The sequence below is a fragment of the Podarcis pityusensis genome, assembly GCF_964106645.2.
Source record: "Podarcis pityusensis genome assembly, chromosome: 6".
NCBI classification, from domain to species: Eukaryota; Metazoa; Chordata; class Lepidosauria; order Squamata; family Lacertidae; genus Podarcis; species Podarcis pityusensis.
In genome coordinates this window covers 80119509-80136349 of record NC_138030.1, presented here as the reverse complement: position 1 = coordinate 80136349, position 16841 = coordinate 80119509, and the positions used below count along the sequence as shown (strand labels likewise).

Sequence of the window (16841 nt, the reverse complement as noted above, 5' to 3'; positions counted from 1 at the left end):
GTTTATTGTGCACAAGCAGCATGCTGGCTGCCTAATTGTTCCCACTTCACTGGTGCAAACAGGACAAACTAGGAAACTCTCATAAAGCTTGCTAGCCAAACTTAAACCATGCATTGTTACTGGATTGTTGAACCTGGCTTTTTTGGGACCAACAAGATCCTGGGTTCAGACGTAACAAGAGTTTCTCCTGCTTTTAAGAGAAGAGGAGTGAAGTAGGAGCATAAATAATAAATTGTGATAAGCTAGAAACCCTGGCTTATCGTGATATATGATCACATCATCAATACAATACTGTAAAACTGGATGTGACAGTATGTATCCAAAGCATTTATACCCCACTCTTCATTCAGAAAGGCTCACAGAATGTCTTATGGATCAATAAAAACAACACAGTTGCTCCCCTGATGCTTACAATGTAAATACAGTATGAACAACATAAAAGGAAAATGGGATGGGGAGGAAAGAAGAAAAGAAGCAAATTCACATGCAAAATTATTGATATTGCAAGGTTCTAATTATGATAAGCTCTGATGGAAAGGGCTACAGAAGGTCCACATACATTTCTGGGCAACACACACAAGCTACAATCACGTGTTAATCCATGCTTCACTTTAGATCACCCTTTCACACTTTGTGGTCCCCAAGTTAATCCTGCCATTATCAGATCCAGTGGCACTCTCAGTCAAACACGGGAAAACTGAAACCCTCAGTATGATGCAATTACAAATCTCTTTTTTTTCCAATACTGTAATATGATGCCGTGGTGAGATCACAACTGGAACTATCTCCACATGTGGAACAACAGCAGGCTCACCTAGGCTTATGGAGCACATCTTCAAAGTAGAAAAAGGCAACTAGAATGATTCAGGAAATAAACAGAATTTTGTTTTGCTGAATGTTAAGAAGGCTCTTTGTTGTAATTTACAAATGTCACACTAAAGTGGGGAGAAATGCTATGCAGGATCAAGAAAATTGTGACCATGATGAACCAAAAGTGATTTTAAACAAGTCCAAGAGCTTGGTTACATTCAGTGGGATTTTTGCCCTTTTGTTTTTGAACAGCAAATTCCTATGCCATAACCCAAACTATTTTTGAGAACTCAGTTTCAAAAGCTGTTAGCCATAATAAGCACTGATAAATGACTACGTGTGCATGTGTATTTGCACTTGAGCACACTGTTTAAGAAACAAAAGCCCTGAACCCCCTTGGGCACACAGAAACAGCTGTGTATTTCTTTGTATGCTGGTCTGAACTTAGAACTTATAAGAACCACTGCATACAGATTTGCCATTAAGAGGTTAGAAAGCAAAAGAAGATACCTTATTATAAATTCAAGAAATCTTCATAGCACAGCTGTTGGAAGGAAGAACCTCACAGGGTTTCAAAACACTGGTTTCTCAACTGAGATGAAGTAGTGATATTATTATTTTAATGAATTGTAAAAAGTCTTCCTCTGAAGCTTCAGGCACTGCGACAACCAGAGAGAGGAGTTATGGATTTCATTAAATATTCATTTGGGGGTAAATCTGTGGATGACTTTTGTATTACACCTAGGACAACTTCACCCAGTACATTTGACATTTCTCTGCATATTCAATCACAGTGATAAAATTTACTTTTAAAAAACAAAAATTGAAAGACTGATAATTGCTTCTGTGATCATCATGGAAACTAGGCTACCACGTAGCCTGTCTGCATGAACCTCCTCCCATGTGGGTCTGCCAATTTTCAACATACTGTATCATTGCAAAATGCAGAAACAGAGGGAGGAACTGCATATAAACATCACTGGAACTGTGTAGAGAATTGCTTCCAACACAAAAGAAAGGCACATAAAGTAGCCTCAAGCCAGCATCCTAGTAGCATTTTGTGTAATGTGTGACTGGTCCACTGGCTGAAATAATACCTTTCTCCACTTCCCTAGGGACGATCAGACAAGCTTATGTGTCAGGCTAAAATCTGAGATTTTTAGTTTATCTTTTTCTGTAGCGTACTGCATTACTTTGTATAATTACGTACTCCAGCTGGAGCTATCTACTTTGCTGGCACCTTCGTGCAACACAATGATCATTCCTAGTCTCTGTAAATGGCATAAAATAGAGATAGTTGTGCGAGACGGTAGTAAGAGCCTAGTCTTGGGCGTTGGACCTTCTGGCTCCTTTCTAGTTCCCTCCCAGAAATTCCACTGTACTTTATAGGGCTGTTCTGTAATAGGTCTACTGAAGGAATACTTTGTGACTGGATATTATTAAGCAATCCCTAACACTAGGTCTCAACATTTGTGGGGGAGGTTTCCAGTTCTGTGTTGTCTGGATCAGCAACAGAACTGCTAGGTCGCGTAGGAAGGAAAACAATAAGTTGGTGAGATTTATGGAGTAGTTTCCAATTCCGTTAAAGGAAATTAGATGCTAGATGCAATGCAATGCATGCGTGTGTATGTTTGTATATGCTGTGTGTATGTTTGTATATGCTGTGTGTATGTTGTATATGTTGTGTGTATGTATATGCATGCGTTGCATCTAATCTTTAACGGAATTGGAAACTACTCCATAAATCTCACCAATTTCAGCCCTCAACTTAGGGACTACCTATCTATCTATCTATATCTCAAACACAATAGGTTTGAGGGGCTCAAATCTGCCTGGAAACAGTACCTTTTGATCTGGAAGCCTCACGCCGAATCCCATCCATTTTGGGGCAAATGCATTATTTTGGCCACCCAACGGTGTGACCAGAGACACTGACTTCACTGCTGCATTACACGTGCATCATGCAGTTAGAAGAGAACTCAGCCCTGGCACCGAAAATTGGCATTTGGCGGGTGGGAATGGGAGCTCAAGAGGTTTTGAGGAGGAAACAAGTTCATTCCCCACCGGGTCTCTTAAGGACTGGGGAAGGAGGAGGATCAAAACCGAAACACGTCTATAGCATTTACTCCCTGTCCGCGCAAAATGAGCGTGTCTCCTGCGCCGTTGAAGACTTAACAGGTGTGTTGCGGCTGCGGGGGAAGCGGGGCAGCCCCGCTTCTGTGCCGGGGCGCGTCCGTACTATAACGGGGCTGAGCGGCGACATCTCTCCGCCTGCCATTTGCCACCGCTCCGGCCAGGTTAGGGCTTCTCAAAACGAGGGGTTGTGGCAGCGGCGGCCGAGGCTGTTAGCTCCCCTTTTTACCTGGACGACTCTCCGCTGAAGCTGCCGCCGTCCTGCAGCCGCACCTTGCAGAAGAGGATCCCGTTGACGAAGGGCACCGAGGAGAGCTCGTCCAGCTCCAGCTCCACGCGGAATTTGAACTTCTTCTTCTTCATCATCATGAAGGCCATGAAGCGGGGCGGCGGGAAGCAGCCGAGAGGAGGGAGGAAGGAAGAAGTAAACAAGGCGGCGGGGGGAGGGGGAGAAGAAGCCTCCCCACCCCACCGGCGGGCTAACCCCCTGCCGGCTCCTCCATTACCACAGCCGCACAGTTTCCTCCTTCGACCCTTGTGACCAAGCGCAAGAGGAGGCGGCGGCGAGGAGAAAGAGGAGGAGGAGGAGGAACAGTGGGGAGAAAAGGGGAGGGCGGCGGAGGGGAAGAGAAACGCTAGAAACGCTCCCGCCCGCGCGCGCTGTCTTCGCCTCTGGCAGGCGGCGCTGCCACGCAGCGGCACCCCGCCGCTCTCGCCTTGTTGAGCCCGCCCGCCCGCCGTTCAAAAAAAAAAGACCGCCTCCCCTCCTGAAGCCACAGAGGAGAGTCCGCCAGCCGCTTTCAGGCCAGCGTGGCTATCTTATGTGCCAGCGCGGCCAGTGGTTAGGGGCAGGGCCGGCCCGAGACGTTTGTGGCGCCTGAGGCGAACGACAAAATGGCGGGGGCTCCCCAACCCCCTCAGGGCTGCCTTGTGGCCCTGCAGACCGTGCGAACTTCCACCAGCCCCAGACCAGCATGGCCAGGGGTTAGGGGGCAGGGACGGCCCCCAGGACGTTTTTTTTTGAGCACAGAATGACTCACCCCTAGGGAATGAGGAGTGATTGAAGATATGCATCAGGGACAAGGGGTGGGGAATAAAGATCTACATTGGGAACTGCTGGTCGTGTGGGTTCTGCCGCCCGTGGCAGTTGCCCTCAGCTTGCCTCTTGGCTAGGGATGGTGAGAGGTGAGAGTCCAGCAGAACCTGAAGAGCTACAGGTGCCCCAGCCTCGCCCTAACAACTTGCCATCCCCTGGACAGTTAAGAACATGTTCCAGATTAAAGATAATAGTACAAAGAGAGCAACCCTGTAGCGCAAGCCAAATCATGTCTACTCAGAAGTCAGCCCCACAGTGTTCAATGGGGCTTACTCCCAATGTATGTAGGTGTTAAGAGGGCAGGCTTATTGGTGAAAACAACCCATGCCCAATTTAGGTTGGTCATTGAGCTTTTATTAAAGCCCTGTCAGAAAAGTGGCAACCCTACAAAGCACAAGAGGAGGAGGGACAAGTTCTACATTACACAACCTCATCCTTTCCCTGATCACGTCTCACCTTCCTCTAAAATAGTTGCTACCACCAACCCTTCCGCTCTTACAGTGATTAATGTGATGTGGTTCACTCCTTTTATCACTTTTTAGCCACCCTGATTGCCAAGGAGCATAAAACAATATACCGTATCTCCTCACTTTCTTTACAGTTGATATGTGCTTGTGTTATTGGATCAGTGACCTGGAGAAACTTTTTTCACACCCTTCCTGTGCCCTTCTTGACCAAAAGCCGTTGCGCAGGATAGATTTCTAAACGTATTAAGGACCTTCAATTGAGGAGAAGTTTCTTAAAATAGCAAGAGGATTACTGTCTTGAGCACGCTCAGCAAAAAAAGTAGTAATATTAAGACTGCTGATATCGTTAGTCACTTGATTTAACAGATTGCCTAAATGCAGAAGAGCCAAAGATGTATTTGCCAAATATAATGCGGTACTAATTACTTCAATTTATTTATCACCTTTGATCCATGGAGCTCAAGGCAGTGTACGTGGCTCGTCTCCATCAGTTTTGACTTTACAACAAACCTTTGAAGTAAGTTAAGAAGAGAGACAGTGACTGGCTCAAGGTCACCCAAGGGAGCTTAATGGCCAAACAGAGATTTGAAACAATGGTCTCTCCCTCCTGTCCTAGTTCAACACTGCATCAGACTAGCAAGTGTAATGATATTTCATCACATGGGTGGCTTTAGATTTTGGGGACATTTGGCATTCAGTGGGGCTTTTCTCCATTGGTGTGCCCTCTCCTTGGCCAATGCTTACAGCAACCAAGGAGGTGAGGCAAGTCAGAGAGGGAGATGACCAGGTAGTGACAGCAAGAAGGATCAGTGGGGTAGGGTGGGGGTTAGAGATTGTCCTTATTTACATTAGGACTTAAAACACAATGTGGTTGTCCCCCCACCCCCGTGTTTCAAGTTGCTTTTTCACTTTGCTGTACACACCAGAGAGGGAGTAGGGATGTCTTTACTTGATTTCCTGATGTTTCCTTCTGCCAAACTCATATTCAATGAAGCTGTCATCTCTGCATGCACAACGACTGTCCCATACATACACACCTCATTTTAACTGCAGCTTACATTTTCAAATCTGCATTAAATATTTTGCTATTCAGTATATTATAAAAGTGGTTGTTGGTGGTGGTTTTTTAAACCTCCGTTCATAAGCCTGATGTTATAGCTCCCTCTGCTGTGTTCACAGTATCACTACAAATGTTCAAGAAGAATAAAATACATAAAAGGTATTAACAAAATATATTTTATGTATTTTATAATATATAGATACTGAATATGTGTAACTAACAATTCAATCCTATAAAAGTCTACTGAGTTTGATGGCACTTGGAATTTAGGACAGGAGCTGAAATCGGAGACACACAAATTTGTTTTGCCAAGCACTTCTTCAGTGGCTCAGGGATTTCCTCTCTTTCCCTCATCTCAGAAATATTATTCTGTTCACCCATCAACTCTGAAGCTCCTGTCAATCATCACTAATAAATATTTTATGAATTAATCATTTTATAGTTTGCTTTTTGCTTTGTAAAGGACAGACTTTCACGACATGCTATATTCAGTGGTACTGAGTCATTGCGAGGGGTCATGATGAATTGTGAATCATAAAGCCTAATCACAATTTCTATGTATTAGTTTAGGAACACATAGTTGTTGCTGCTAAAGTGTTAGAGGACAGTGGTGTTGACTGTATATCCCCACTTTCATATACATACACACATCATAGCACATTATGTTTGAGCATGGGGGGGGGCACCACACTAGGCTGGACAGAGTGCTAGAAGCTAGAATGTCTTGTAGGAAACAGTTTCCTGGCACTGGTCACATGTCATCTGGAATGACTCAATATTTTGGGGTGCAAAACATTTTCCTTATTGATATATAGTGGTACCTCAGTTTAAGAACAGTCCTGTTTAAGAACGATTTGGTTTACGAACTCCACAAAAACAGAAATAGTGTCCCAATTTGAGAATTTCATCTTGGTCTAAGAATGGAATCCAAATGGTGGAAGGGCACCGGCAGCGGGAGGCCTCACTGGGGAAAGTGCGCCTCGGTTTAAGAACAGTTTTGGTTTAAGAACAGACTTCTGGAACGGATTAAGTTCATAAACTAATAATAATAATAATAATAATAATAATAATAATAATAATAATTTATTATTTGTACCCCGCCCATCTGACTGGGTTTCCCCAGCCACTCTGGGCGGCTTCCATAGAAACCAAAAATACAGTAAAATATCACGGATTAAAAACTTCCCTGAACAGGGCTGCCTTAAGATGTCTTCTAAATGTCAGGTAGTTATTTATCGCTTTGACATCTGATGGGAGGGTGTTCCACAGGGCGGGCGCCACTACCGAGAAGGCCCTCTGCCTGGTTCCCTGTAGCTTTGCTTCTCGCAATGAGGGAACCGCCAGAAGGCCCTCGGCGCTGGACCTCAGCGTCTGGGCAGAACGATGGGGGTGGAGACGCTCCTTCAGGTATACTGGGCCGAGGCCGTTTAGGGCTTTAAAGGTCAACACCAGCACTTTGAATTGTGCTCGGAAACGTACTGGGAGCCAATGTAGGTGTACCAAGGTACCACTGTACATATGAACCATATTTGGCTTGCGGGGCATCACACTTGAGAGTCACTTGTGCAAAAACAAAGTGAACATGATCTCCCAGTTATCTATCCGCTTGGCTGCATCAAGTGTTAAATGAATGAATGTTGTTTGGTGTGGAAAGAATGCTGGTGCTGTGCATCTCGAAAGAAGCAGTCTCCCAGTCATGGAGACATAGCCCAAAGCTGCTTTTTGCCCCTGGTTCTTATTGTTCTTCAGACAGCTCGTGTAAGCTATGCTGAATACGGAACTGGGAACTAGCAACAAAGTTTAGCTTCATGTCAACTTGGGTCTCATGCCTTCCATTGTTATAGGATCAATGCCTGTCATCCTTACCTGTGCTATATTTGTGGGGAAACAGGCCAAGGTCCAGTCTGCCCCTGCCTCCTCTCCTAGGCTCCATGCACTCTTTCAGTGATCAACTAGTCTGTTCTGATGAACACCACCTTGTATACTATTTGAAAAATAACCAAGTGTAATATAACTATGGTGATGGTGTAACTTTCTTGGAGTCAGTAGGAAAAAGATTAACTGACAGGATATGGCTCTTGGAACATAAAACATTACCAATTATTTGAAATGATACACCTGGTGCAGAAGTTACATGGTATGGAGTAGCTATTTTGCCTTTTCTCTCTGAAGCTATTATATTAAATAAGTTTGCATTCCCTTGGGAAATGAACTCTAAATACATTGATGTAAGTGGATAGAATCCTAGAAGACTGCAGTAGCCTCTCATGCTTTTTCGTTTGTACCACAATCAGATTTGGTGCTGGAGAGTGGGATCCTGCACACATATACTTCCACTGGCTTTAGTGTGTTGGAAAGGCTTGCCAAATGATCAGATACAACCCCGTTTTGCTGCTCTTGTGCCCTTTAACAGAACTAAAACCTGAAATACATAAATCAACAGCTGGAGATTTTCACAACATGAAAATAAACATCACCTGTTAATATTTGCATATTAAGGTGCCATTATGAGCAGTTTAAGTTGGCAACCTTTCTTGCACACTGGGAGGTAAATGGGTACATGGTTCCTCTGAAAGTCTAAGCCCCATTATTGTATTCAATTTTGTTCTGGAGGTGAACAACAGAAACCTTTTAATAAGCTATATTAAGCAGGAGTGTACATGTCTTAGAAAAAGAGCTATAAATAGAGTCAGATGTGGGTGGCATTGAGGCAGATGGGAATCACACTAATTAAAGGACTGTGTTAGACAATGCATGTATATATAACATCTTAATATTGTTGACATCAATATCAATGCATCACATTGAGTGAAAGCGCAACAGTTCCAAAGTAAATATGGTTAATGGTAAATGCATAAATAACTGACGTGTAACTCAAATGTTACCCTACTTCTGGAGAACCAGACAATGAGAGAAATAGAAGTTCCATTTTAAAAATTTATCTAGTGCTCTATACATCAGCCAATTTCCTTTATGAAAATCTGGTAAACTTTTCCTTATATACAATTGATTTGTAGTCTTAGCTATGTGCTCCACACCCCACCCCAAACTGGACAGATTCAGAGGTGGACAGGACTTTTCACCCTGAATATCTGTGGAGAAAAGGTAATGTTTGATATTATTATTATTTATTTGAATATTTAATATAATATGTTATTTATTAATTAGATGATGTGATCTCCTAAGCCCACACTCCCAGCATGTTCGCAGTCCTGTCTCAGAAATGTCTACGCTGGCTTAGTCATGTCCACAGAATGGAAGATAGCAGGATCCCCAACAATGTGCTCTACAGGAAGCTGACTTCAGGCACTGGGCCTGTTGGCAGACCAAATCTGGGTTACTTACAAACATGACATGAAGGCTGGCAATATCAGCCCTGCCATGTGGGAATCCCTTGCAGATGACCGCAGTGCCTGGAGACAGTCAGCTCATGTCAGCAGTGACCAGAGAAGGAATGATCATTGGGAGGAGCGCAGAGAGAAGAAATGACATGGTGCATCTGCAGTAGCACAACTGGATGCCTTCATCTGTCCCAGGTGCAACAAAACATGTCTCTCCCATATTGGTCTCAACAGCCACAGCAGGTGCTGCAACCTTCCAACAGTTTGACTTCATTCCCAAAGGCACACTCCTCCAATATCTCCTGAGATGGATGGATGCAAACCATGGAAGATTTATACCCAGCCTTTCAATCAAGTGGTTCTTAAGGTGGCTTACAAGCAACAGGTAATACTATTAAAAAACCAACACCCACAAACACAATATAAAACTGCCCCTAAGTCCTTTGGCTGGGGCCACAGCATGAATCCCCTTTAGCAGGGGGTAACTGGAGCAAAATATTATCTCTCGAATAGGTGAAGAAGCAAACTACCTATAGCTGCAACTTCTCCAACCAATGGATGAGACCAGTTTGGTCTATTTGACAAATTCCACCTGCTAAAATCTCCTCTTCTATATTAAAGGTACATGAGAAGCATCCTGTTTTTGCATCTGGCAATAAGGTAAACTGAAGCAAAAGAGAATGTGGTTTCTGTACCTTTAATAGTTTAGTGAAGCCTGTTAAAATTCCTTCTTCCACAAAGCTGTTGAGGGTGCAAGAACCCTGCTCCCTGTAGCTTCTGGCCACCCTATTCAGAAGTGCAAAAAACAGGCACCTAGTTGGGAGTGCCAAGAACTTAGAATCATAGAATTGCAGAGTTGGAAGGGGCCCTGAGGGTCATCTAGTCCAACCACCTGCAGTGCATCTAGTCTCAACACATGGTCTCCTATCCAATGTGAAACTGTACCAGGCACTGCTTAGCTTTGCAAATGTGCTAGCAGTTTTACTGCTGCCAGCAGCATGGTCTGCAAAATCACATTTGGATGACTCACTCAGCTTATGGAGCCAAACCAGTCATAGGTTCGGTTGGCAAAAGACTTACAAAATGGTATAGCTGTCTTGGAATGGCACTTTATCTTGCCTGTTTAACAAAGGCAGGATGGACAGGTCGAGGCTTTAAAGCCCCCTTAAGTACATTTTGTAAAGGACTCTGGAAATCTCAGGGCTCTCCATAATCAACCAATCAATAGGTGAAACGCTCTAATTAGATTAGGTACCATGCCAGCATACAGGAGGTCAAGCAGTGGTGTAATAACTGAAGAGGAATGTAGGGAATGTAGTTCTAGGAGATATTTTCATAGATGGAGCAATGACATCATCTGCTAGAGATCTAAGATAATTGACAGATCTTTTTTGATCTGGTAAGTGCACGAGGTGATAATGAGGCTTTCAGGTTTTACTATACTATTGTTTGTGGCATCTTAGCATTGAGAAAATCAGAGAATCAATTAGGGCTTCCTGTATTGATTTCCCTTGGGCTATGACCATGGGGGCTGTCATGGTGAGCTCCTTCATCTAAAAAACAAAAACAAAAAACAAAACCAGCTGTGTTTTCTCCATTTAATAGATACATTCAACAGACAAAAACAGAATGGTCTAGGAATTTAGAGGTGTGTGTGTGTAGGAGTCTGCATACAATTAACATAGATACCTGTCTTTCCTTGCTGATCTTTTGCCATGGCAAGGCAAGCATGAATAGTTATATGCCCTTGCTTTTCAACATGAAAGCTTGTGACAGTATTTTATTGTTTAATACACATACGTACAACAAACTACTTATTTTTTAAAATACACAATTTATTTTTATCACATATTCATCCCTTTCGTTTCCACAATATAATTTTATTAAGCCACCTTATATCTGATATAGCATTTGCACTTCTGTATAATGTTTGGAAGAGCTCATAAATAGTTTGTCAACTGTAGGAAATAATAATAATGATATCTATCATCTTTTAGGCAGTGGTACGAATGTTGAGAGAACAAAGCTCCTGCCCATAGACTTAACAAGCTAAGAGTTATGGTATAAAAAGGAAAAGAGATACTTAAGGAACAGGAAAAGAACCAGATTCAGGCACTTACTCTGTTACAATTACATACTGTAACTGTTTCATGAGCAGGTGCAATGGTCATTGAGGCAATTCTAGGAGAGGCAGAGCCATTAACAGTTGGTCCTATAGACTGTACTATCTCACTTTTCCCTCTGTTGCAATCAGCTAGAATGACTAATAATCAACAGTTATGGGAGAGAAGCAGCCAAGTGGCAGTTGATCCCAATCAAACATTCCAGATGCTATATTTTCCTTTAAAAAAAAGAAAGCAATTTGCACTTGTAGCTTTCTGTTTTCCCAGCAGTCATACGTGAATGATTTCAAAACACAGTGTTTGTTTTAATGTAGCTAAGAAACTGTCAAAGGTAACAAATTTGACTATGCAATTTATTGTTCAAGCAGAAATGATGAGTTAGCACAGGATGTCTGAATGACTCACTAGCTCAGTATCTGTATTAAAACAGCTTATGCAATCACACACTATGACCACTCTTTGGTTGATTTTAAACAACGTATGAATAGCAGAATAGCGGGTGAAAGTTTTGCATAAAAATAGTTATGTAGGCCTCTCTAATTCATACCACTATGTTGTGTGAACAGTCAAGGTACAAAACTCGCTATATAAATGGAAGTCAGCCAGCTCTACTTGTACAATTTTGTTATTATTTAAGAAATGGTTGATGTGATGTTGTGATCGGTGTACTGGGACCATGATAAGCACTTGTTCTATACTTCACACATATTATAGTCCATATGTATTTTTCCTACATGGAGATCCTGTGATCCATTTCACACATTGTACAAGGGCAAAGCTAGGTTTGCTTGTTAAGCTCACATTCAAGAGGGAGTTGTAGTTCATTCTGTCCCTTTGAAGTGTGTGTGATTCATGTGTTTCCCATGTCTATTCTACATTTGTCAATGTACTTAAAACACCTTAGTGACATGTATTTTTTTATATAAAGGCCAAGTAAGTATGAAAAAGCAACTTTTAAGTGTGGTGACTATATTCCTCAGCTATTTATATTGTTTGCCCCTATTTCTTCCTGTTGCCTTGGCCTAAACTGCCCATTATATAATATATGCAAATACATGCAACTGTAGCCTGTCAGACACTTTTAAAGAGGAAGCCCTATTTCCAGAGGAGGGCACAGAGTGGCGAAATGGCAGGTGGAGAGGTGGTGTTTAACTGTTCCAGGATCAGCATTTGTCTGTTCCAAATTGTGCAGCTTTTCTGAGGAAAGATCATTTGTCTGTTGGCACCGGGGCCAGACCACACATGAGGCAAGGTGAAACGACTGCCTCAGGTGCCAGGATCCACAGGGGCAGCAGATCTTGATGTAGCTCCATATTTCCCCCTTAGATGTTCCCCTTAGATATAGATGTTCACTCATCCCTTCTTCAATTTGGGCACCAAAATGTCTTGGGCTGACCCTGGTTGGCACAATACATAATTAAGACAGGTTTAATTAAGATAGGTTACTTGCAATGACACTTAGCTTTAATTCAGAGCATTCCAACTTCAGCTTTTAAGAGATTTCCTGATGTAGCTGTTAGAACAGACTATCTTTTGAAAAACAATTTTGCCCTGACTGAAGTCCCTTGGGTGTTGACGTTGCCTTAGAAACCATATTTTGTCGATATAGTAACGGACTTAGCAGTGAAAGCTGTTAATGTAGCTGGCATTCTATTTCCACCTAAAGTGCAGGAAAAAATCATGACACTTTAAACCTATCTATAGACTTGTAATTTAAATTCCTTAATCTGGATACATCACTGTTCAGTCTCATGAAATTATCATGGGTTAAAAAAAACCCTACAGTTGCTCAGAAACAAGGGAGAAAGCTTTGAAATGATTAGAATCACTTTTCTGCCTAAAACTGTCTTCCTCCAAAAAGGACCATGTGTGGGTTACAAGAGGTACCATCTAACACAGCACACTGATTTTAATGTAATTAAGAATGCTTACTTTCTGGTGAGTTGCGGCTGTTAGATGAGCACAACTGAGAATTGCAGCAAAATGTTGCAGTGCGAAGTGCTCCTGTTCAGTTTCAGTCAACCAGCCTTGCCCTTTTCTAGAAATTACACTATTCCACCCTCCCTTCCCTCTTGTTTTCATTTCCCCAAGAGCCAGCCAGCATTCTGTGGGTCCTGAGCAAGCCCCTGCTTGGCAGCCAACAATATTATGTGCCCCATCTGCTTGGAGGAAACATTAAGTCTATAGGATTTTGAGCTTTTTGTGATAGCTGGTACCTGCTCTCTTCCGATAGGGTAGGGTTTTTTTTTACACTTTATCTTGTTACTGCCACTTTAAACAATATAGCTTTTAGGAGCAATTAGTTACCCTATTAAAACTCTTCTACCAGCCTGACCTCATATTTATTCTACCTCAGTTAAGCCTTACCAGTGCTGTAACTGAGGACTTTTGTTAAAGCCTGTTTTGATCCCTACCAACTTATTGAAGTGCAGATCTGTTTAGCATTCTAAACTGCCTCTCATTTCTTCTGCCTTAATATTGTAAACACGTTCTTCCCATGTCTCTTTACTCTAAGCCAAGTGATTCAGCTGCCCTAGCAAGTCTTCTGGCCACCAAGCTACACTTCATTTTTTTCAGATCTTCTTCCTGAGTTCTCTTCCTCTGCTGTCTTCTTCTTCTGGTTACCTTCCTGGTGGTTGCTGGCATCCGTCTCCAACTAACACAGTCTGATCTTGACTGAATAGCACCCAGCTATAAATTCACTTCTTGTGCCCCACCTAGTTGAGCACCACCCAATCACACTGCCTAACTAAGAATTCTAAACCTGTAACCACCAATCAGAATATGCATAGGTTCTAGCCTTCTTTTGCATTTTGAGTGTTCTAGCTCCAACCTCTTTCCTCAACTGTCAGTTAAGGACCCCAGTGACAGTTAAACCAACTTTCACCTGATCAGACAGAAGACTTCTATCATCAAACACATTACAATGTCCATTACAATGCAAATGACTGACTATATTACACAGTACCCATTAAAACACATTTTAAACAAGCAGGGCTTATTCACAGTGCTAAAAAGAAATTTCAGAAATGCAATGTATCTGTGAGTGGGCAGTAGTATATCAAGCACACAACAAAAGTTAGCTGTAGTGACAGGAGCTTGTACTCTTACTAGCTCAGGCAGATACGTATTTCTCCCCAAGTTTGTAGACATTTTTAAAATTACCCTGCCAGGGCAAAGGAAGTCCACCTTTATATTATACCCATATTGTAGGGGTGGGTGCTGGGTGCTGCAGCTGAGAGAAGATGGACAACATCAGGGGTAGCTAATGTGGTCCCCCCCCCGGGGGTTTTGAACCATAACTTCCATCATGATGACTGCTGGCAATCGAAGTTTTAGCCCACAACATCAGATTGGTTACCCTGGAGTCATATCAACCATATATTGCTATATCCATAGTGTGGGTTTGGGGTGAGCTGATAGAGGACAGCATGTGACGCACTCCTGCAATGTAGTCCGATGTTGTTATGCAGTCTCCTGGTGTGCTGAGTTTTCTAAGGAAATGCACTGGAATGGGTGTGAAGTTGATTATAACACCAGCACAGAGATAGGTGGTGGGGTGATCAATGCCTTTTTCCACCCATGGGAGAAAACAGGACCTCTAGTAGGCGCGTGTGTGAATTCTGATTGCAAGAACACCTCAAAGTGTCACTTCTCCTTCCTTAGTACTGTTTCAGCAACCAAATTCACCGCCCTCGGCTGCCTTTCCCATAAAAACAGCAACCTTGAAACCACCATAGGCAGGTTTGAGACTTTGGTTTGTTAAACAGCGCTTTAAAGTGCTTTAGCAGAAGTAGTCTGCACAGCACTCCTCTGCACATGCAGTGCCGAATTTATGTATAAGCTAAACAAGCTATAGCTTAGGGCCCCACTCTCTTCGGGGCCCCCCCAAAAAAATAAAGAAAAAAATGTACCATTTCCAAAATAAAAGATAAAAACAAATAAAATAAAAAATACATACAGCAACAGTGTTTTGTGTTGTGTAGGCTCCTAGGATGTAAGTCATGGGCCCTGCCTGCTAGCCTGCTCCCTAAAATATCACTGGTTTGCTCATTTCTATATATAGGGTGCCTACATTCTGCATGGACTGGTTGCATGGCAACATATGCAAATGGCTTTAGATACCTATTAGGTCCATAAATTACCATACTGTACAGCATATATTCAACACAAAAACCAGCGACAATTGGTTGTTGACAAAGGACAGCTGGACATATAAAGGGCCCCATTACCTTAAGTAGTTTAGGGCCTCATCACACCTAAATCCGGCCCTGTGCACATGGATGGATGGATGAGCTCATCCTGCCATTGCTCTTGGCCAGGCAGCTGCAGGGATTGGCCTGGCCTGATCAGGAGACTAGAACAGCAATGGCAACTGTTTGCTATGGAAGGAAGTGGAAAAGTCTTCTTCAACCAGCTGTAGGAATACGGTGACTGAAAGCTTGGGTGGTCAAAATTGAGTAGTGGGAAATGGGGAAGTACTTTCTCCACTTGCTTCCCATTTGTCATCCCTGAGCCTACCAGAAGCAGGAAGAGGCAAGCTCAACTAGGAGTAAGCAAAACTCTTCATGCACTTAAGGTACTTTATTCTCTTTTGCAAACACCCAGGTCTCCCATACTGTGTAAGTTTCCAAATGTCATGAAATGTGACTTTAAGCAGTACTGGTGGGCATACAATGAAGGGAAATACACAGATGTCTTGCACGAGCGTGCGCACATAAATATTAGATACTACTGCACGGTTTCAATTTTTCCTTAGGAAAAAACCCAAATATAGTTTTAACTGCATGTGCATGCACACCTGCAAATTTTGTGAGGTGGTTTGTTGTTGGGGGTGGAGAAGGAGGCCCATTAGAACCTCTGGCAAATCAGTATATTGCAGCCTAACCAACCTCACAATATGGTTGTAAAGAATGATGAGAATTAATGGTAATTAATTGTACAATTTTATTGAGAATAAGCCCCACTGTAAGGTTGGCGTCTGAGTACAGTATGCTTAAAATTAGGCTATAAAGCATTTTGCATGCCGATACTTTTTACCTGGAACAGGTACTATACTTATATAAAGTATAGATTACAAGCAACTCCACTGAAGTTCATTCCATTCAAAACTAAAAACACCACCAGGATTCATTTCGGCACTTGCTTGCATGACTAGGCACACCCAAATGCTTAATTATGCAAACCGACAAGTTTGGTTTTTACTGCCAAGGAATTACAGGGTGTACCACATGCACACCCTATGCGCATTGTTTTGTAAAGTACTGTGCACAGAATTATGTGTGTTCGGTGTGTAAGAAATACCTTCCTGCATATACTGGAGAGAACTATAACTGCAAGATTTCAGGGATGAGTATAGCTGGTTGGTAAGTTTATGAATGGTAGTTAAAGCTTGTGTTGCCAATGCTGATTCTTTCAATCATTAAATGTCATGTAGAAACCCAGCTATGAAGCTTTCCAGGAAGGAAGGTGCAGCAATTGGGTGGGGAAGCATTCCCCAATGAGAAAAGTTGGCAACCTTTAGTATAGCCATTCTGCTTCAAGGTACACATGTCAATGTTTACAGCGCAGTTCTATACATGTCTACTCAAAGGAAGTCCCAAAGTTCAATGAGATTCATTTGTTAAAATGATTTACATACTGACTTTAAATCATAATTATCAAGGTGGAAATAACACAATAACTAAGACTACTCACTAGAACACATTAAAATACTGTTACGAGTATAAACATTTACATCTGCCAAATCTTTGGAACTAACATGGAAGGCAAGGATGAACAGCTATGTTTTTACAGGCCATATGATTGATA

General features: G+C 42.4%; 1 protein-coding gene and 1 long non-coding RNA gene across 4 annotated transcripts in view; both read right to left on the bottom strand.

Moving 5' to 3' along the window:
• EEIG2 (EEIG family member 2) overlaps nucleotides 1-3652 on the bottom strand; it is a 30281-nt gene extending 26629 nt beyond the window's left edge. Inside the window, exon 1 of one of the 2 annotated variants that reach the window (XM_081009706.1) lies at nucleotides 3173-3652. In XM_081009706.1, the coding sequence (XP_080865832.1) occupies nucleotides 3173-3321 (149 nt within the window). In that variant the 5' untranslated portion in view covers nucleotides 3322-3652. The remainder of the gene's footprint in view (nucleotides 1-3172) is intronic. The other variant, XM_081009705.1, reaches the window with a different exon arrangement.
• A 6839-nt stretch (nucleotides 3653-10491) lies between these two features.
• On the bottom strand, nucleotides 10492-15245 carry LOC308479771. Of its 2 annotated transcripts, none has more exons than XR_013987818.1 (2): nucleotides 12963-15245; nucleotides 10492-12427 (listed from the first exon to the last, which is right to left on the bottom strand). It is a non-coding gene; the product is annotated as an uncharacterized lncRNA (long non-coding RNA). The 2 variants fall into 2 exon arrangements; XR_013987819.1 differs by having other exon boundaries at nucleotides 13445-15245.
• Nucleotides 15246-16841: the final 1596 nt, after the last annotated feature.